Below are 22,437 nucleotides of genomic sequence, written 5' to 3' on the forward strand. Positions count from 1 at the left end.
ACAGATAAAGATCCTTGGAGGACAGTGCTTCCTGCAGTAAAATACCTCAGACTACTTTTTACAGAGAGTAACGCAAACTACATGCAAATTTGCAAGTGGTGATGCTAATTCTTGCACGGCCTGTGTCCCTTCATATTCTTGCCTCTGACCTTTGAAAGGTCCAGGGCTACAGGGCAGGACACTGGCAGAGGCTGCCACAGGCCACTGACCACTGTCTGGACAGAGTCAATGGTCAAGCAACACAGAAGGATGAACAAGGCTCAAAGGTGATGGATATAGATGATTGCTCTGCCAGAGAATTCAGGATGGTACACTCGGGATGGCGGATAAGGGCGACCTACAGTGTGAAGGGCACTCAGGTGTCAGTCTTAAAGTACAAACCAGAGTCTATGAAAGTGACAGCTGGAGCGGGTTATTGGTGTCCGAGATATTATCTGGGAGAATAACTGACAAATTCATGAATTACCCTGAATACCAAATGCCATATGCTATTTTGTTAATCATTCTTTATTCCTTGGATCACTAGTATTTTCATTATCCAAGGTTACTTCCCCACTGTGACAGAGAAGTGGAACTCTAACATACTGAGTTTCTTGGAAAGCACTAAAGGACATGTAATTAGCTAGAAAAATAACTGACTTCTTGATTACGCTCTTTCTCCCCATGAAAGGTACAATTACTGAAATACAGAAAAATTTCAAAAGCTTGCAAAATTGTTTCCTTTTGATCAATGTTGGCATGGTGTTTGGTTTCTCTCCTATTCACATAAGGCTCAAAAACTCCTTTGGGGTTGACAGATGGCCTGTAGCCCATTGCTCTGGACAGAGATCAGGGATGTCCTTTGGCTCAAGGCTATGTTTTACCTGCAAGTTGCTGTTCTCCACACGCTGCTGCAAAAACCCATGTGCTTTCCTTACTGGTGAGTGACAGACTGATGTCTCTGCCACAGGGGTCCCCCAGCTACATCACAGAGTCATGCTAAATACTAAGCTTAAGCTGGACGTGCACACATGAATATGTGTGTGCATCTGTGCTTCCTGAATGCATTGAGGGCAGCTGTGACCTACTGCCCATCCATTCAGAGCAATTCTTTGAATGCTCAGCTCCCCCTTTAATAATATCTCCCATCTGACCCCTCCGACACTCCAAATGATGCTGTCAATCAAACGGCAAAGCTAAGTGGCAGGTTGAAACCTCAAAGGAAACCCAACAACCAGTTAAAAACTTCTCTGAGCCAGGCAGGAGCGTTTCGGAGTGCCGCACCAGATAGGAACAAAGGCTGGGAGGCAACACCAGCTGTAAATGCCATCTATCATCACGCAAAGATAAAGAACCTCTAAATTCAACCAGAGGGCACTTGCAAATATCCAGTGCGGTCCTGATACTTTGATTGATGGCCACCCCTTTTAATTAGCTCGTCTTGTCTCTGGAGGTTTCCAAAGAACAGATCACTGGCTCCCACCTCCCCTACCCCTCCACCATTCGCCTTCCTCGGGAGACAGGACCAAAGCAGGCACCAAGCCTCGCCAGCACCTTTCCCTGTGTGACCACCACGACCATGTGACCATCCACGCTCCAGGAGGGGGCTCTTGCACTGACCTTCCGCAAAAGGAAGCAGATGCGCTCGATGTTCCTCAGTCGTTCCCTCTATCAGGGCGCACAAGAAAGAAAAGAGAAGTGAGGTTAGACTTTCTGTTGAAAGAACACAAGAAGCCCCATATTCATGCCCAAGGAGGGGAGACAGAACCCACCACAGACCCCTTCCAGCACATGGCCTGTGTGTTCCCACCCACATGGCTTTACCTAACAAGAGTTTCTGCACATACAACTCAATAGCAAAAAATAATAATAGTCCAATTGAAAATGGGCAGAGGAACTGAACAGACATTTTTCCAAAGAAGACATAATATGGCCAACAGGTACATAAAAAGGTACTCGATATCACTGATCACGGGGGAAATGCAAATTAAAACCACAATGAGCTACCACCTCACAGCTGTTAGAATGACTAGCATCCAAAGGACAAGACTTATCTCTGATATAAGTGCTGACAAGGCTGTGGAAGAAAAGGGAACCCTAGTGTACTGTTGGTGGGAATGTAAATTGGTGCAGCCAATACGGAAGTTCCTCAAAAAGTTAAAAGTAGAACTACCTCATGATCCAGCAATCCCACTTCTGGGTATATCCAAAGGAAACGAAATCACTGTGTCATAGTGATATCTGCACCCCCATGTTTATAGCAAGGTTATTTACAATAGCCGAGACATGGAAACAACTTAAATGTCCACTGAGAGATGAATGGATAAAGAAGATGTGATATATATATGAATATTATTCAGCCATAAAAAAGAAGGAAATCCTGCCATTTGTAACAGCATGAGTGGCCCTCCAAGGCACTGTGCTAAGTGAAATAAGTCAGCAGACAGAGAAAGGCAAATACTGTATGATCTCATTTACATGTGAAATCTAAAAAAAAGAAAGGAAACTTATAGAAAAAGAGATCAAGTTTGTGGTTAGCAGAGGTGGAGGATCAGAGGGCAGGTAAAATTGAAGGCAGGTGGTCAAATACAAACTTCTAGTTATAAGTTTAAAAAGTACTGGGGATGTGACAGACTACAGGATGACTGTAGTTAACACTGCGTGTGGCATATTCACTAATTGAATAAAGCCTAAAAATTCTCATCCCAAAGAAAAAACTTTATCTTTCTTCTTCTGTATCTATATGAAATGATGGACGTTAATCTATTATTTTGCAATATATATATGTCAAGTTGTTATGCTTTGTACCTTAAAGACACACTCAATAAAATTGAAAAAAAAGAGTTTCGAGCTTTTTTCCATCTTCCTTGTCACAGTTATTTGTTCTTAACAGAAACTTCCCAGCAAATAGCATGGGCTCAGTTTCCCTCTCAGCCCAACAGAGGTTTCTGTACTTTTTTCTACAGCTTCCATGTCCCTGTGAAACAGTCAAACTGCAGAACAGGCACCGCGTGCTCACTGAATGTCCCAAAGTCCATGGTCGGGCCTCCCGGTGGGTTTGGGGGGCCTTCTCATTCGAGTCTCAAGGAGCATATGTGCCTGATTAGTGTGTAATGTGGGGAACTTCTCTGCCTGTTGGTTTTATTTTTCTAAAGTGAGTGTATTTAGACGAAGCAATCTTCCCACTCAATTAGACACCAGCAGTGCCCCTAGGCTAAGATTTTTCAAAACATCGAAGTCCATTTCCAGAGTCGGGCTCAGGGCCAAGGGAAAGATGCCCCGTGGCTGGGCAGGCGATGATGCTCGCATCACACACAAAATGCTGCCTTCCTGCTCTTGCAGTGGCTTTTGTGATTTTTGAAGCCACTCTGAACACAGCTGTGGCATTTCCTGGGGCTTCATTACCGAGGCAATTTGGTTGCAGTAGATGTGATGATAATGAGATTCCTCGTGGATCTGGAGAAGACAGGTGGCTGGGACACTTCAATTTCCCCTAATTAAACCATAAATACAGTGATTCCTGTGCATCCTTTAAGCGTAGAGGAAAGAGCCCATATCAGGACAAATTAGTGTCCATGTGGCTAGGAAGACTGACTCTGTCCTCTTCAACACATGTGTGTATACCCACACACACATGCACATGCAAACACACATACAGCTGGGCATCGAGCCCGCCTAAATGGAGAAAAATGTGAAAAGCTGTGAGATACCAGGCATGAAATGGGGGGGTCCAGGACACATGCTAGCTCCCTCCCAGGAAGCTAGATCCTCAGACGGACATTTCTCCTTACTTTACAGTGACACTAAACGCCCAGCTAGTAAAAGGAAAGGGAAAAGATTAACAAGAGAAACTAGGAGTAAAAGCATTTCTCCTTCTTCCCACCTCCTGGAAGGGGTTCCACCTGGAGGGCCCAACAATATTTGGAACTTTAGGGAATCTTAAATACAAAGGACCAGCAGACCTCACACACATTCATTTAGAAATGCATCGTATCAACTAGCAGCTGTTTGTAACAAAAGTCCATCCAGGGCTGGAGTTACCAACCTGTGAAGTAGCTTTTTCAAGCCACCTGAGCCTTGAAATGATTCTCCAGAGGCTCTACAGAGGCCCAAAGAGCTTAAAGATGAGCTAAATGAGGCATCCAAACCATTTAAGTTCCTGCCAGGGAGGAACATCATAAAACCTGGGGGAATGTCTAATACCCTCCCATTAAGGGTTTTTATGGATTTTTTTTTAAATCACAGACAAAGAGTCCTTTACCTAGGGGCTTCAGTCTGTCCATGAAATGTCTGGCCTTCAAAGCCCAGATTCCTTAATTAATTAACGAATTAGAAGTGTGTCTTTAATAACACCTTCTCTGCTCCACAACCTCACCCTTCAATGGTCCTTCATTTTTTCACCAACAAATAGGATTGAACACCTACTGTGTGCAGGTTCTGTTCTTACACTGACCTTTCACAGCAGCTCCCTGTGGAATGTGGGCTGGTCCTAATTTTCTCTGTTCTTCCTGAACTAAGGAACTTGCCATGGCAACCTGGTAACAGGCTCCATGAACAGTCTCATGGTTTCAACAACCCCCTGCACCCCAGTGTAGAATTCGCATGATGGAATTGACAGGCAGGACACATTAATTCACTACCATTTACCCTGGGATCACACAAGAAACTACAGTTGTTCTAAGTGAGCCACTTTCTAATTTGAGCCCAAACCACCAGGAGGAAGGAAAGCAGGCCCTTGACTCCCTGGCCTTCCAAGACAGAAGCGCCCTCTCAGTCCAGAGCAGCTCCATGCAACCGGTAGATGTTAATAAGCCAGGTATGTGATGCTGGTGCCAAACACAAAAACCAGAAAGGAAAGAGGCCCAGGGTGCAATTCTTTCAGGCCTGGTGGAGCCAAGTTCTCATTGCTGGGTGTTGAGGCTGGCAGATGGAAACAAAATGGGTTTTAATCATGACAAGTTTCACAAGATATAGTAGGTTTTCAAGTGGTTCTTAGCGATTCTTCCAACTTGCCACAAAATTCTGCTTTACTCAGTTGACTTGAAAAGAGTTTGGCTCTATTTCATTGAATCAAAGAATCGGATGCCAAAGGGATGATAAAATCAGGCATTAAAACGCCAAATCTCTTAAATGGACAACATAGAATAGGTGTAAGAACATAGTCAGACCTGAATTCCAATCCTGACTTGACCACTCATGAGTTCTGAGTCCTTGGATAATGGTGCCTACCTGGCAGAGTTGTAAGGATTATAGGATATATACACATATAAAATTTCCTAGCATGTAGTAAAAACTCAAAAAAACTTACAACTCCAAAAAGGGAATCTTCCTACACTATTGGTGGGAATGTAATTTGGTGCAGCTACTATGGAAAACAGTATGGTTCCTTAAAAAACTAAAAATAGGGGGGAAGGTATAGCTCAAGTGGTTGAGCACATGCTTAGCCTACATGAGGTCCTGGGTTCAATCCCCAGTACCTTCTCTAAAAATAAACCTAATTACCTTCCCCACCATGCCAAAATAAAATAGTTAAATAACACAATAATGGAAATAAATAAAATAAAATAAACAAATTTTTTTTAAAAACTGAAAATAGAGTTACCATAGTATCCAGCAATCCCACTCCTGGGCATATATCCAGAGGAAACTCTAATTCAAAAAGATACATGCACCCCAATGTTCACAGCAGCACTATTTACAGTAGCCAAGACATGGAAACAACCTAAATGTCCATCAACAGATGAATGGATAAAGAAGATGTGGTATATATATGCAATGAAATACTACTCAGCCATAATAAAGAATGAAATAATGACATTTGCAGCAACATGGATGGACCTGGAGATTATCATACGTAGTGAAGTAAGTCAGACAAAGTATCATATGATATCATTTGTATGTAGAATCTAAAAAAATGACACAAAGAACTTATTTACAAAACAGAAACAGACTCACAGACATAGAAAACAAATTTATGGTTACCAAAGGGGAAGGGTAGGTGGAGGGATAAATTAGGAGTTCGGGATTAGCAGATAAAAACTACTATACATAAAATAAACAACAAAGTTCTACTGTATAGCATAGGGAATTATATTCAATAGCTTGTAATAGCATATAATGAAAAAGAATATGTGTGTGTGTGTGTGTGTGTGTGTGTGTGTGTGTATGACTGAATCACTTTGCTGTACACCAGAAACTAACACAACATTGTAAATCAACTAAACTTCAATTTAAAAAAAACTCCCAACTCCAGTAACAGCCCTGTACTTTATAGAGGCCTACTCCCCTGGTCTTCTGGGATCTCCCAAAGAGCACAGCCTCTTCAGGGGGCCTGCAGCTAAGGAAAACAGACTTCTCTGTCCCAGTCACTAAAGAATGATGTCATAGCCTTCCAGGTTAATAGTCACAATAATACTCATAATATACACATGTATATTCACACTAGTAAATCCTGGTGTTCTCGCCACAACTTCTGGCTGAAAATATCAACAGAACTATTCAAACAAAAACTTGCCTTAGTACTGAAAACCAGGGCCTGGAAAGAACTGCAACTCAGTGCACGCCCATCGAGCTTAGACTGAGTCACAGACTCAGAGGGCAGGTCTGGAATGAGTCTGGAAAAGGCTCTGTCCACAGGCGTGGTTGGTGCCGGGCTCTGGGACGTGCGCTGCACTGACCAGAGGAGCAGAGGGCCAACACCCACCCCACTCAACAGAAGTGAGGTCCTCCTCCTCTCCCTGTAGCGATGCCTCGCTCTACATCCATTCCAGGGCCCGTGGGAGGGCAGCACGCACAGCCTGGCCAGCCAGACAGAGCAGTAGGTCTCTGGGATCAGCAGGTGCTAGGGCAAGGAGGTCTTTCACATACTGAACCCAGACCGGACAATCAGACGGCATCACGTTCCCTCGGGGGAAGCAAGCTGACTTCAAGCCCACAGAGCCTCCCAAGATGAATGCCTCCTGGCCGATGGATATGGGGCAAGGAGCTGTGTACATCAACCCCCCTGCAAGTGTCCCTCTGAGAAACCTGGCAAAGTACAGAGTTGGGTGGACCACAGTGATGCTCCCACACCCGCCAACATGGTGGCCAGCCTGGAGCCTGTCTCCTTGTTCAAGGATGCAAGGCCAAAAACCAGTAACACGGGGCCTTAAGGACCCCACAGCCACAGCGGGCAGACCTTTCCCACTTGCGTATTAGAGTGGCCACACTTGACTTGCAGGATAAACTGAGACCTCAGCAGGCCTCGGGGGCGACCACCCTGAGCCAGGCGTGGAGATGCAGTCAGGGCCAGGTATGTGCCTCACTAATCCTATTCATCAAAAACCTCGCCCTCCTTCACAGGCCCGGGGTGGCCCGTGGGGACAACACCCTTCTGGCCACCAGTACCCACTACTTACCGCATGAACAGGGTTGCACTGGTCGATGGGGCTCTTAAAATCTGTCCTTAACTCATCAAAGGCAATTATCTGAAATAGAACACACAGAATTGAGATGTTAGTGTGAAAAGTGAGTCAATACACCATGTCAAAAGCTTCCTGTAGATTTGATCCAAAATAACACTGGAGGCAGGAGAGGGGTATCAATGACACAAGACTGGCCAGGAGTCGGTCACCGTCAAAGCTGGTGATGGGCACTTGGGGTTGATTGCATTCTTCTGTCTACCCTGCATACGCTTAAAAATCCCCACAATAGGGAATGAAAGGGATGTTGTTTAAGGTAGATACTTACAACTAGAAGGTAAGTCCAGGAGACCTAGTACACAGTACAGTGATTAAAGACAACAAAACATATTATAAGCATTAAACTTACTAAGAGACTAGATCTTTTTTTTTAATTTTCTAAAATGTACTTATTTTTATTGACGTATAGACAGTTTACAATGTTGTATTCATTTCTGGTGTAGAGCATAGTGATTCAGTTATACACACATATACATTCTCTTTCATATTCTTTCACTATAGGCTATTACAGGATACTGAATATAGTTCCCTGTGCTACACAGTAGGACTTTGTTGTTTATCTGTTTTATATATATAGTAGTATCTGCAAATTCCAAAATCCTAATTTATCCCTCCACCCTCCCCTTTCCCCCTGGTGACCATAAGTTTGTTTTCTATGTCTGTGAGTCTATTTCTGTTTTGTAAATAAGTTCTTTTGTGTCATTTTTTTAGATTCCACATACAAGTGATATCATATGATATGTGTGTTTCTCTGACTTACTTCACTCAACATGATATCTAGGTCCATCCATGTTGCTGCAAATAGCATGATTTCATTCTTTTTTATGGCTGAGTAATATTCCACTGTGTGTGTATGTGTGTGCTTCTTTATCCAGTCATCCTCTTTATCCAGTCATCTGTCAATGGACACTTAGGTTGCTCCATGTCTTGGCTATTGTAAATAGTGCAGCTATGAACATTGGGATGCCTGCGTCTTTTCGAATTTAAGTTCCCTCTGGATATATGCTCAGAAGTGGGATTGCTGGATCACAGGGTAGGCCTATTTTCAGCTTTTTGAGGACTCTCCATACTGTTTTCCATAACAGCAGCACCAAACTACACTCCTATCAACAATGTAGGAGAGCTCCCTGCCCTCCACAGCTTAAGGGACTAGATCTACACTGTTCCCAAAACTAGAAGAAATAACTATGTTATAGGACAGAGGTGTCTGCTAACCATATTGCAATATCAATGTAGCAAATCGGTATGTTGTACACCTTAAACATACTCAAAGCTGTATGTCAAATATATCTCAATTTTTTAAATCCCCAAAGTAAAATTTTTTTAAGTTTCCTGTGCCTCACAAAGATGTAGAAAGAACTCTATTATGGTGAGGGCAGATTGGGGTTTGGATGAAGGCACAAAAAAATTTAAAACTTCAAACTAGCACTTTCAATTTCCCTCTTAAGGAAAAAGCTGTTTATTTTTTCATGTTTCTTTATCTTGGCAGAGATGTTGATTAGAAGTTAAAGGGCTAGAAGTCAGGCAAAAGGAAGAAGAGAAAATCAAGAAACAGTTGACAGGAATAGAAATAACCCAATCTCTAGCCTTCCACAGGCTGGACAATAAGTTCTTGGACAGTCAAGTTGTCACAACTGGGTCCACTGGACTGGGGTTTTCAAGGTCATTCTGGACAGAGGCTCGGAGCTCCCTAGAGAGCAATGAGTTCCCCATTTGTCTGAAGGGCAGAGTATCGGTGATGACTTTCACCAGTCACAGACTGAGGTAAGACCCATCTGCAGAAAGAGCTAACTAGACGTGAAGCTTCCTGACCCCAGCCACCTTGTGCCCAGAAAGGAAACTCCAAGACCGAGCAAAGTGGCATCTGGCCAGTAGAGATTCCTCTCTTAGGATGTGGAGGTCTTAGGTCCTCTCTTGGGCTGCATACAGATGGACATAACCAACTCCCCCATGAAGGCACGTCCCAGAGAAGCTGGCACCCTTCTCCAACCTCAAATGTCCCCATTCCAGCAACATGGGGCTGAGAGTAAGTACAAAGTAGGGGGAAACAACCTACTTTCCTCTAAAAACCAGGTATGATTTTTAAAGCAGTCACATGGCATTCTGATGCAATACACCTACAGAATTAGGGGAAAATTCTAATATAACTTGTATTAAATAGACACATTTCTGTATCATCCCTTGCCAGAGAGTTAATTATCCAGCCACTACTTAAGCCCTTTAGTAACAAGAAACTCACCACTTACTGAAGATGCTCATTCCATCCCTGGCTCCCACTAATTAACCATCACCTTCCTCTACTGAACTTACACATATGACTCCCCAAGGCTCCCACTCACATCCTAAGCCAGGGTTAGCAAACCACAGCCCGCAGGCCACATCCAGCCTGCCACCCATTTCTGTACAACCTGTGTGCTAAGAATGGTTTTTACTCCTTTAAAACAGTTGAAAAAATTGAAGCAGAGTAATACTTTGTGACATGTAAAAATCATATTACATTCAAATTTCAGTTCCCATAGATAACGTTTTACAGAACAAAGACACACAAGTTCTTTTATACATTGCCTATACTCTCACCCTATGATGACAGAGTAGCTACAACAGACACCATATGGCCCGCAAAGCCCAAAACAGTTACTATCTTGCCCTTTACAGAAAACATTTGCCAACTCCTGTTCTGTTCTTTTATTTGCCCTCTAGAGCTGCACAGTCCAATACAATAGCCACATTTGGCTATTTAAATTAAATTTTAATTAGTTAAAATTAAATTTAAAATTCAATCCCCACATTTTAATTGCTCGAAATCACATTTATCTAGTTAAACAGCACAGATACAAAATATTACCATCATCACAGAAAGTTCTATTGTACAGCACTGCTTCAGAGGCACAGAGGACAGTCAAATCACTCTCCTACAAAGAATCCTTTAAGCACTGCCAGCTACTGTGAACACAGCAAATCTTTCTTCTTCAGGCTCAATCTCTCCAAACTTTATTTATATTAATTGGCACTAAATTGCCTCATCATCCTGATTGCCCTTCACTGACATTACAGGTTGTAAATGTCTGTATTAAAACCTGACTGTCAGGATGAATGGGAAGATGCGATATACACACACAATGCAATACTGTTAGCCATAAAAAAGAATGAAATAATGCCATTTGCAGCAACATGGATGGACCCAGAGATGATTATGCTGAGTGAAGTAAGTCAGACAGAGGAAGATAAGTATCATATGATATCACTTATATGTGGAATCTAAAATATGATACAAATGAACTTATTTACAAAACAGAAAGACTCACAGACATAGAAAACAAACTTACGTTACCAGGGGAGAAGGGAGGGGGTTGGAGGGATTAATTAGGAGTTTGGAATTAGCAGATACAAACTACTACATATAAATAGATAAACAACAAGGTCTAACTGTAGAGCACAGGGAACTATATTCAATATCTTGTAATAAACTACAATGAAAAAGGACATGAAAAAAGAATATATATGTATAACTGAATCAATATGTTGTACACCAGAAACTAACACAACATTGTAAATCAACTATACTTCAATTAAAAGTAAGTTAAAAATAAAATAAAATAAAATGTGACTGTCAGAACTAAACATCATACTCAATGTGAGGTCAGGGGGCACGGAGAGTAAATGTATCACTCACCTCCTCTGTTCTCTAAACTATGCCTCTGTTAATGTAACCAGATAGCATTAGCTTTTTTTTGTGGACACATCACATTCCTGCCTTCATACTGACTTCACATTGTCTAAAAGCCCCAGGTTTTTTATGTGCTTCAGTTAAACTGTTCACCTCATTCTACATGCCCACTGTTGGATATGGGGGCTGAAGAGCAGAAGCTGAATCTGTTGAGACATGATTTATCTCCCAGCTACAAATCTTAATGAACATAGTGTGTTCAACATTCACATTCACATCCACATCCACCCTGATACAAATGCAAACCAAGCAGGACTCCTAGCTCCCATGAGGTTGAGAAAAGCAATCTTTCAGCCCATGATCTACCTAATTATAAAGACAATTCACTACGTTTTGATCCAGTGAACTGGAAGTCAGTCTCTGGGTAGCGTTACAACTCCACAACTCTTGGCGTGGCATACAGAAGTTCCCCAAAGTGCCAGGAGACGGGTCTGAGCTAAAAGGAACAAAGGCAGCTGGTGCTTTAAAGCAGTAGGAGAGGAGCCTGGGGGTTCCGAGCTGCTGAATGAGTCTGAGAGCAGGTACCCACTGCCCACCTCAGGTTCTGACCTGGAAGAAGGCATGAAGGAAGGCCAGAATGCAACCTACACCTTCCTGCTCCGTGAGGTGATGGGTACTTCATGGGAGATTTCTGATGATAGAGACTTAGTATTATCAGTTTGGGTTTCTCTATTTTAGCCATTCCAAGAAGTATGTAGGGTTAATTATATTTTTATAATTTATAATTTTATAAATTATAGTTTTAATTTGCATTTCTCCAGTAACTAATGATGTTGAGCATCTTTTCATGGGCTTAATGGCCATCTGTATCTCTTGTTTGGTAAAGCATGTGTTCAAATCAGTTGCCCATCTTTTTAAAAAAATTTATGTTTGCTATCTTATTGATGATTTTTAAGAATTCTTTATATATTCTGGATTCAAGTCCTTTGTTAGTTATGCAAATTGCAAATATTTTCTTCTATTCTGTATCTTGTCTTTTCATTCTTAACAGGATATTTCTCAGAGTAAAAGTTTTTCATTTTAACATTTATCAGTTTATCCAATTTATCAGTTTTTCTTTGACTGATCGTACTTTTGGTGTTGGATCTAAGAACTTCTAAGGCCACAAAGATTTTCTTCTAGGTTTTGTTTTCCTAAAACCTAGAGTTTTTTTTTTAATGGGAAAGTTTAAACTTAAAATTCAATTTCATTAATAGATTTAGGACTGTCAGGTTATCTATTTCCTATTACATGAGCTTTGAGAAGTTTGTGACTCTAAGGAACTAACCAGTTTCATCAAAGTTGTCAAATTTACAGGTTGAATTTATATTCAGAGCCTCTGTTTCATTTTCCTTCATAGGGTATCTCCCCTCCCTGTTTTCTCACTAAGCTTTTGAAATGGAGGTCTGAGGGAGCACAGAAAAGGCTAGAAAAGAGGCAGCAGCAGAACAGTGGGAGCAAAGCAAGAGAATTGGGTCTTCCACAAGCTGCACAGCCAGGTTGTCTGTGACCTTGCCTGGGGCTGGGCTGTGGGTGAGACGCTGCTCCAGAGGGAGACAGTCAGACGCCAGGACCTAGCGGTGTGCAGAGCTGGAGGCTCCAGGAGAGAAAGACCCGGGGCCCCGGGAGTCCACCCAGAAGTTGAAAAAGGAAGGGAGCTACAAGCAGAGAAACACACACTCGATGTGAAGCTGTTTCTGTGAACACTGGGCGTGTCCACTGGGCTTAGGCTAACTCGACCCCAAAGGTCCTGACTCAAACCCGCCAGCTGCTCCCCAGGTCCCGACCCCCGCCCTAGGATCCTGAATCAACAATTCACTGGCCACATGAAGCCCCTGCGAGGGGCCTCACCAGGGACTAGAGACCCGCCTGTAGCACCGTCAGCTGGGCGTAGATCACCCTCATTCTAGACAGCCTCCATCCCATCGGGCCACATCCCAAGGGTGGAGAGCAGCCTGGACCCACCTCAAGAGGCGAGGAGTTACAGAAATCCTCTACAGAGCATCTCAGGAAGGCTTCTTTAGGCTCCCAGCATTTATAATCAGGAGATTAAATGTTATCTTGCTTGTCTGAAACAGTTATGTTGCTAAAAATAACTATGCTCTACCATGGCAAAATACCTTTCTGGAAGAGTAAGAAATAAGAGAAAATTCAACCTCCATTAGCTAATGAGTCCCCAGGGCTACCCTATCAGAGAGTTTAGGATTCAGAAAAGCCTCTTTTCTCTGGAACAGCTTCTCCCCTGTGTTTGCTCCACCGTGTCCTGTGGTCTCTGAAAGATCTTTATTGGTTGAAGCCTCACGATCTTGCATTTGTATCACATTATCTCACTGCAACATTTGATCTGCCCAAGGACTCCATGCACTGGAGAGGGATGTGCCCCTGCTGTACAGTTTGGGGAACTGAGCGTTGGAAAGAAGTCCTTGCCGGGGCACAATGGGTGAGTAACAGCCCACCCAGGACCCAGGTCTCCGAATCCTGACCAGATGATGCTCCACGCAGCACGGTGTGTTGCCTCTCTCTGACTTGCAATGGTAAAAAGAAAGTGTTGCATTACTGAAGATGCCCCAAAACTCCACGAGGCACCTACGATGTACCTGGTACTGCTGTCGGCTTTGGAATACAGCAGTGAGCAAGAAGATAAGGTCCCTGTCCTCACAGATGGAGGCGGGGGAGAGAATCAACAAATAAACAAGAAAGAGATCTGAAAATGGTCAGTTATGTAAAGAAAGTACAACAGGGTGATGTGAATTGGTGGAGGAGGGTGGTCAAGGAGGGCCTCTCGGAGGAGGTGCCATTTCAGCTAAGAAACCAAATGGCCAGGAGTCAGACATGGAGAAGTTCCAGGAGAAGGAAGTTACGCTGCAGAGGGCCTCATGGGGAACAAGGTTGGCAGGGGTGAGGCCCAGAAAGGCCCCGGCAGCTGAAGCCCAGTGACCGTGAGAGACAGTGGGAGGGGATGAGGCCAAGAGCAGAACTGGCCAAGAATCCCATCTGCGGGGGACTCATCTAACCAGCTCAGGGAAGAAGACCTGTGTGGTGAGACCCCACTGGGCCCAGCTGCTCTGTTGGTGATGTAGCCTCTACGTGATTTGCAGAACTCAGCGCATTTGCTGCTGTGGTCTCACAATCTAACAAAGGGCTGTGACCAACGGGGACATTGATAAGACAGGTCAGTGCATGTGAAAGCAGTGTCAGGTGTGCACACGGAGGAGTAAACGGGGGGCTGACAATCTTCTGGGGTTTTTTTCTGCAAGGCTACTAATTGACCCAAATGAAAAGTCAGTGGTCAGAGGCAGCAGGAGAAAAAACCAGGAATCCTGGCTAGTCAGACCAGGAAGCCAGGATGAATTCGGGTTAACCCACCCTGGAGAGCGAGTGGACACTAGGAAAAGCTGTCCAAAGTTTTTTAACGGGAGGGCACGTGGCCTGAGCCCCCCAGAATTTCTGCCTACAAGCCCATGTATCAAAGGGACAACCCTGTCACCAGGTGTGCAAACTCTGAGCTGCAGCAGGACCACCTGGACACCACCTCTCTTGATTTCTCCATGCTGTGGGTTGAATAGTGTCCCCCTCAAAGTCATGTCCACCCTGAACCTCAGAATGTGGCCTTCTTTGGAAATAGGGTTTCTGCAGATATGATCAGTTAAAACGAGGTCACACTAGATTAGGGGCCCTAAATCCAGGGACAGTAAGTACCTTTATAAGACACAGAAAAGGACATACAGAGACGGGAGTGATGCAGCTACGAACCAAGGAGCACCAAGGATTGACAGGAACCACCAGAAGCTGGAAGACGCAGGGAAACTTCTTCCCTAGAGCTGTCAGAGGGACCAGGGCCCTGCCTTGAGTTCACACTTCCAGTCTCCAGAACTGTGAAAGAATATAATTCCTACAGTTTTAAGTCACCTAAGTAATTAATGAAGGCAACCCTGGGAAACGAATGTACTCCACTTGCAAAATATCTGAAAATGTTGCTGCTGTGACCTAAGATGTTATCTGTATAGGGTAGCTTTTGGTGCCACCAGTGAATGTTAGTGAGAAAGAAACAAACAGGAGCATTTCTGACCCAAAATAAATACCTCCCCAGGGAAGCAGGCTTTTATAAAAAACTCACCACAAGCCTTTCTGCGAATTCCCTAAAGCCATGCTCAGAATACACCTCTAATTGAGAAAGAAGTCAGTTTTTTTTACTTCCTCTCCATGTCTTGACACAAGAGTAATTCCTTCAAACCACTGCCCAAGCACTGGGACCATTTTTCAGGGTCAGGAGCGCCACTGGCTCGGAAAAAGACGGGGGATGGAAACAGCTTTACTGGTTGTAATACATATGCCTGAGGTTTAATACTGGTTTTATGGCTGAAGCAGCAGAAGATTCCTAAAGGTTCTGCTCACTGATCCTCAACTGCTCCGGCCAAGTGTTCACTAAGCCCCGTGTGAGCCAAGCAGACAGCAGCATCAGCTCCGCACTCCTGGGAACCACAGACGCAGGCCCCACATCCCTCTCCTCTCACCTCCGCAAAATGAGCAACCATTGGCCCCACGCCGCCCTGCCTCACGACAGGTGCTGCCTCTTTAGAGGAAAGGGCCCTGCACCTGGCGCAGGTCTCCGTGATGTCTGGACCCTGCAGGACTAGCTGTGCGACCCTGGGCATGTCACTTCACTTCTCCAGCTGTGGCTTCCTTATCCACAAAATGGGACTAATAACCACCCTGCCTCAACTGGTTCCTGTGACTGTGGAATGAGGGGCCATAGATCAGAGCATCAGAGCAGGAGAGATAAAGATGGTGCTGGATGAGGCGTGAACAGCCACAGTATAAAAGGCTCGACAGCACAGAAGGGTTAAGCATACGCACGGGAGTCAGAATGCCTGGGTTCAAACCCAAACTCCACCTCATCTGTTTGTGCAACTGAGGGCAAATTGTTTAACCTCTCCAACCTCAGTGTCCTCATAAAGAGGGACAGTAAAGGTTCCTACCTCATATCGCTGTGAGGATTAAATGAAATAATGTCTGTAAAGCACCAGGCACAATGCTGAGCACACAGCTACGATAAATACTAACTGGTACTTTTATTGTTGGAGTTATTGCCACCATGCAGATGTTCAGGCCCCACTTCTCTGGTCTCCCACCTTTCCGCCCTCCCTAGCCTTGAGCACAGTCATGAGCATCACACTGTCTGGATCCAGGAATCCAGGAGCACCCAGGCACTTTAGGGGAGGAGGATGTAGGTAGGAGCCAAGGACAGAGCTGCTCTGAGGACACACATACGTGAGAAAGGGGCAGGGCCATCCTGTCACAGGTGGGAGACTGAGCACCGGGATGCTGGGAAGGAAACTGGGATCAGCAGGTAAGCTGGAAAGGGAGGCATCAGCTGTCCCCAGACCAGCCCCTAGACCTGAATGACAAGGACAAATTGGAGAACACAGGACACAGCTTATTTGCCATTGTTGGTGCCAGAATTTGCAGACACAGCTGGTTCTGACATTGCTTCCCTGGCTCCCGTCTAGTTAACAGAAAACAAAGACACCCCAGAGCCACGCTCTTTTGGGACAGGAGCCACGAGAGCAGGAAGAGTCCAGGAAGGCGCAGACAACGTGCTCCCGCTGACGCTCAGCAGGGCAGTCCTCAGTCTGGCCAGCAGGGTCAAAGCCAGAGGGGAGGAGAGAGGAGGCCCCCACATTCTGCTGACTTGTGGTGCATGAGGCAGGCCCTGTGAAGAACACATGCAGGGAGGGAGGGGGAGGGGGACGGTGGGGGAGGGTGGGGTCTTCCTGGTCCCACTCAGTCAGGCCCCCACGGCCCCCTGCTCCACCCAGCCCCCAACTCAGCCAGCGCCCCCAACACTCTGGCCCACTACGCCCAGCAAGTCAGGCTTAGGGTCTGCTCTAAGCCACCGTTGCCAGCTCAAGTCCTCTCTTCCTCCTACCAAGCTCAGGCCTGCTCCAGCATCCTTGGTTCTCAAACATCATCCTTCAGGAGCAATTTCTGGTTCAAAGGGTTTGGAGATCCTCCAGACACCCTTTGGGTCATGGCCATCAGCCTCGCACATGGCTCGTAGAATTGCTCCACCTTCTGGTTCCAATGACCTCTGCTCCTTGGGGGCAAGTCAGGGCCTCCTCCAGCCTCCAGGCCGGCAGCGGCTTTGGGGGAGTGCACACCCAAGGGGGAGCATGACTATGCATCAGGGAGGCTCTCCCACCCCAAAGTATCTTCCAGGAAGATCCATCATTATTCATTCTTAAAAATACTTACTGAGGATCTACCACTTGCCAGGCACTGCGGTAGGAGCTGGAGACACTAAAAGAGAAAAGCAGATGAGGCACTGGGCTGCTAGTGACAAAGCTTCCATCCTTGACCACACTCTACTCAGGCTCTTCTGAGCCTCTTCTCACCCAGGCTTCAGCCCTGGGCGTCTGTGTCCATCCTGCAGAGTCCAGTTTTAGCAAGTATCCTGCTAAGTTGGTTTAGAGACACTCCCCACCCTTGATATCTGATCAACCTGGCCAGCCTCCAGCAAGAACCCTATCAAGTCAGTTTAGCAAAAATTCACCCATTCTTGATGTCTCCTCTTAGTGATTTGCCACCACCAACCCCTTCACCCTGCTCCTTGGCTCCAAACCCCCACTGTCCTTGCATTCAAAATCAAGCCCAGTCTCTCTCCCCTATTGCAATGGCCCTGAATTAAGTCTTTCTTACCACCTTAACAAGTGCCAGAACAATTTTTCCCTTTAACACCAACCTCTATTCATTCTCTTGCATTAACTCTGAAAAAGCAACAGCCTCTGGGAGTAGCAGCCTATTAAGCAAGACACTGACTTTTCTGAATGTGAGTGTGAACCCTTTCATCAAATTGAAGATGGAATATGTATAAAGGGAGGCCGGACTCCAATCTCTGGGCCAGAATTTAAATTTTTTAAAGTTGCTGGTGGAGAGTGGCGTTTTAGGGGTTTGAGATACTCAGGGGCAGAGGGTGAATTAACCTCACTCCTTGGTTCATGACACACTACCATCAAGGATCTGAGCAAGGCTCTCTCTTACTTTATTTACTCATTCATTCCTCTCTTTCTCTGCCATGAGCCCTTTCCCTCCAGCATAGGCAATTACTGGCAAATGTTTAATGTGTATCTTTCTCTTTGTTATATTCTTACAATGTGCATGTGTTTGTGTGCATATATTTTTAATTAACCTACTTCGGTCTCATTTTCTTACCTTTTGCACTCAGCAGCATAGCCATTACAGTTTGTCTAGCCACCTCTTCATTCTTCTGGTAAGACACACAGTCGGATTCGACCTTTGCACCTCAAACAATGCTCCAAAATCCCCACGCATGTTCCCTTAAGGACTGGTCTGGCAATTTCCTTGGGATCTGTACCTAGGAGTGGAACTCCTGGGTGACGCACTTTATGGTTTTTTAAACTGAGCTAAGTTCTCCCTGACTAACCTCCAAAATGACTGGATCCCCCCAGTGGTCCTGAGGGCTCTGCATCTCACATCCCGGCCAACACTTGGCAGTATCCAGCTTTCTTTCTAGTTTTCGCAGTCTGATAGGTTTTAAGTGATCTTTTTGTCGTTTTACCTTGCACTTCTCCAGGTGGGGCCTCCCTCCATATAATGGTTAGGCTTTCAGATTTCCTTTTCTATAAGCTGCCTGCTGAGTGGCTTGGCCCATTTTCCTAAGGGATTGCTGCCATTTTGCTTTTTGATTTGCACTTGTTGCTGGTATGTTGTAGACGTGTTGAATACCTTCGGTCCTCTGTCACCTGCTAATGAACTCTGTGCTATCCTTCATTGACTGGGAACCAATTTTTGCCTTATATTGTTGTTTTGTACTGCATTACTGTTTCACACTTTTTGAAGATTTTTTTAAAGAAGCTCTTCCTCGCCCCTAAGACCACAGAGATAGACTCTGACATTATTTTCTATTTTCTTTGTGAGATTCTAGAACTCTGGTTGGTCCTTTCCTATCCTCCAATACCAGTACCTGGGACTATGCTGAGTCAACTCAAGGGGCCAGAGTGACTACATTCACTGAATATTCAATGAGCACCTACTATGTGAGGCATTGTACTTCAAGCTGCAGGTTGAAGACAGGATATGGTCCCTGGACTCAAAGACAAGATTTAAGAACTCCACGTGACGTGACAGGAGATGAGAGAAATCAGGAAAGGAAAGGAGTCATTCTAAGTAGAAAAAATGAAATTTCAACTTGCAAACTGCCTGGAAGAGACTTGTCTCCGTAGGCATATGTAAATCATATGCAAGCTAGATGCAAATGACTATGCAAATACTTGTACATCCCAAGAATAGCCCAGAGAGGACCATCCTTGGGGCTTTAGAATTCCTTTCCTGTTCTAGAAGGTTATGTACCAGGACTGGAATGTGAGGCTTTAACCATTCAGGTCCTCAAAACCAAATGTGGAATCAACCACTAAGAAAAACCTGACCAAATGCACTCAGCTCAGCCTCCACGGTGCACGTAACCGGCTGACTCCTTCCTTCTAAGTCATTTCTGGGAGCTGTTTCCTCCAAACCTGCACACACTCATGAATGAGTTTAGCGCTGGAGGGCTGAGCCATAGCTCTGTGGAAACCTACCTAGGCTGCTATGACACTTCTGGTCGCCAATGTCTGCTGCAGTCATCTCCTGCAGAGAGACTGACCCACCAGGGGAGTTCCAAAATACTTTGCTTATTAAGGTTTTTAAAGTAGCACCATCTGCTTTGAGAAGTCTTCAGAGCCAGGCACCACAAATGTAATAACTGAAATACTTCAATGGAAGAGCATTATCAAGTGAGAATAAAACCAAACTGCCCAGGCCATGCCCCTGCTGGCACTCCTTCCAGAGCAGGGCAGAAAGTGGGACGGATAATTTCACAGCAAGCATAATTTCACACCTCCCAACAATCACTACCTGTGCACCCACAGAAGGCAAACAACCTGGGCTGATGGAATGGGCACTGCGTGGGAGTTGGGAACTTGTGTTTGGGTCCTGGGTTTGCCTTTGATTATGTAATGCTGGCAATCTCTTTGTCCCCTTGAGCCTCAATTTCCTCATGCGCCAAATTAACGCATGGGAGAAGACTGGCATTTCTGAAGATGGGACAGGACTGGTAAGCATTTCACATTTCTTCAGGAAGTTGTCAAAATACAAGGAAGGGAGCACAGGCCCTGCCCTAGACTGCTAAATCAAAACTGAGGGATAGCGTCGGCAGGGCCAGCTGAGAACTACTCATCTCTCCAGCGCTAATGTGCTGTGTGTGACCTGGAGAATGTTATCATGGCCCGTCACCTGGAGCATCCCTCAGACAATAAAAGCCCAGCGTATAGTCCTCTTGGGAGTTACAGACACAATTCTCAGGTTTATCACTAAGTCTTTGACTCTTATCTGTAGATACCATGCTGTAATGTTGAGAGAATGAGGGAAAAGCTATAAATCTCTTTGCAACTACAACCATCTTTAACACAGTAACTTAGATCTATGAACCCTAATTCGAAAACACAACTTTGATCTCAGAAGTTAGTCCTGGCACATGCCACAGATGCAAAGAACATAGGCAAAGAATCCCATTAGGTTATGAGTGCCTCTGGGATCACAGGTTCTAGTGCTGTGAGAGGAGACACTGTTTTGTTCATTGCTGCTGTGAGATAACAGAAAATACACATATATATACATGTCAGTCTCTGATCCTGTTCCTGGCCCAGAGCTCCTAAAACTCTTAAAAATCCCTAAGTGACAAGAGCACCAGGAGCATCCTTTGTTCTACTGAGGTGAATTCCGGTGGTCTCCCAGATGGGGGCTGGTCGAGTAAGCCTTAATTGGAAGCTTGGAACTTGCAGCTCTCCATTCTCCAGAGAGGGGAGAGGGGCTGGAAATGAGTAAATGATTGATCACACCTATATGAGGAGGCTTCCAGAAGATCCCAAGAGTACAAACTTTGGAGAGCTCAGGTTGTTGAAGATATCCACACTGGGAGGGGGGCACACCCCAACTCCAGAGGGACAGAAGCATTTGTGCTAGGGACCCTCCCAGACCTCATCTGAGGTATCTCTTCACCTGGCTGTTCATCCGCATCCTTCATCACACCCTTTAGTAAACTGGTAAACATAGAAGTATGTCCCTGAGGTCGTGAGCCATTGGAGCAAATTAATCAAACTTGAGGAGGGGGTCGTGGGAACCTCCAGTGTGTGGTCAAGCAGGACAGAAGTTGTGTGTAAACTGGGGACCTACTACTTGCAACTGGCATGTGAAGTGGGCAGCAGGCTTGTGGGACTAAGCCTTTAACCGGTGGAATCTGACACTATCTTCAGGCAGACAGTGTTAGATTGAGTTATATTATAGGCCACCCAGCTGGTTTCTGCAGAGAATTCCTTGGTGTAGGGGAAAGGCCACTTACTTGGTGACCGGAAGCGAAGTAGTAAAGGAAATAAAACAGAAGAGGAAAACCCCAGTTCTTCCTTATATGGCTGCCTCCCCAGCACTGGGATCAGGGCCAGGCACACAATAGTTGCTCAATAAATGCCTACTGAAAGGATGAATGAATGATTTACTCATCTCTGTATCCTTGGCCCAGTGCTTGCAATAAATATAAAATGAGTGCATGAACAAATATGAAACATTTTAAACTTCTCAAAAGACTTGTATAAATACTTCCTTAGTTGATCAAAACCCCCTACCCAGTGCTTCCTGCAGACAAAGTAGGGGACATCCTTCTACCCCACACTGCCTTCCTAGGTGGGTTATGTGTGCACTTAATGACAACTGATCTCTGTACCCAAGATGGAGCCGTGGAGGACTCCAGCATTCAGGAGGGCAGTTCCCTGAGGGCAGTCACATCATGAGGCAGGTCTCAGGCTTCGGAACCTCCATTCAGGACACTCTCCTCCAGACCTACTAATTGATCAACTGAATTTATCCAACCTTATAAAAAGTTATTTCAGGTGGTTTCTCAGAACTCTGTAAAATACTGAAACATAACTGAGAATAAAAATTAGATCCAGAAAAAAAATTCAAACCTGACAAAAAGGTTAAAGCTGAGAGAAGGAAACACACACACACACACACACACACACACACACACACACACACACAAGGATCCCAAAGGAAAACAAATTAATTGGCTTGAAAATTTGGATCTAAGCTTCCAAAACAGAAGCTAAAATAGGAAGAGAAATCAGTTATGTGGTTCTCAAAGTACATAAAGAAAAAGAGTTTCTCAGGGGAAACAAAATCTCCCCAAGCCTCACATCTAAAACCTACTTCCTGCACATATTTTAACTACAGTTAAGGACA

At 44.8% G+C, this 22,437-nt stretch overlaps 1 protein-coding gene across 3 annotated transcripts in view; it reads right to left on the reverse strand.

The window, feature by feature from the left end:
- Window positions 1–22,437, reverse strand: part of CNIH3 (cornichon family AMPA receptor auxiliary protein 3) — a 151,202-nt gene that overhangs the window by 101,015 nt on the left and 27,750 nt on the right. For 2 of the 3 annotated variants that reach the window (XM_072948671.1, XM_006198840.4), the window contains exons 2-3: window positions 7,377–7,445; window positions 1,600–1,647 (exon numbers count right to left, since the gene is read on the reverse strand). In XM_072948671.1, coding sequence (XP_072804772.1) covers window positions 1,600–1,647; window positions 7,377–7,445 — 117 coding nt within the window. The remainder of the gene's footprint in view (window positions 1–1,599; window positions 1,648–7,376; window positions 7,446–22,437) is intronic. The other variant, XM_072948672.1, reaches the window with a different exon arrangement.

Source organism: Vicugna pacos, chromosome 23 (genome assembly GCF_048564905.1).
Source record: "Vicugna pacos chromosome 23, VicPac4, whole genome shotgun sequence".
In the NCBI taxonomy this organism is placed as follows: Eukaryota; Metazoa; Chordata; class Mammalia; order Artiodactyla; family Camelidae; genus Vicugna; species Vicugna pacos.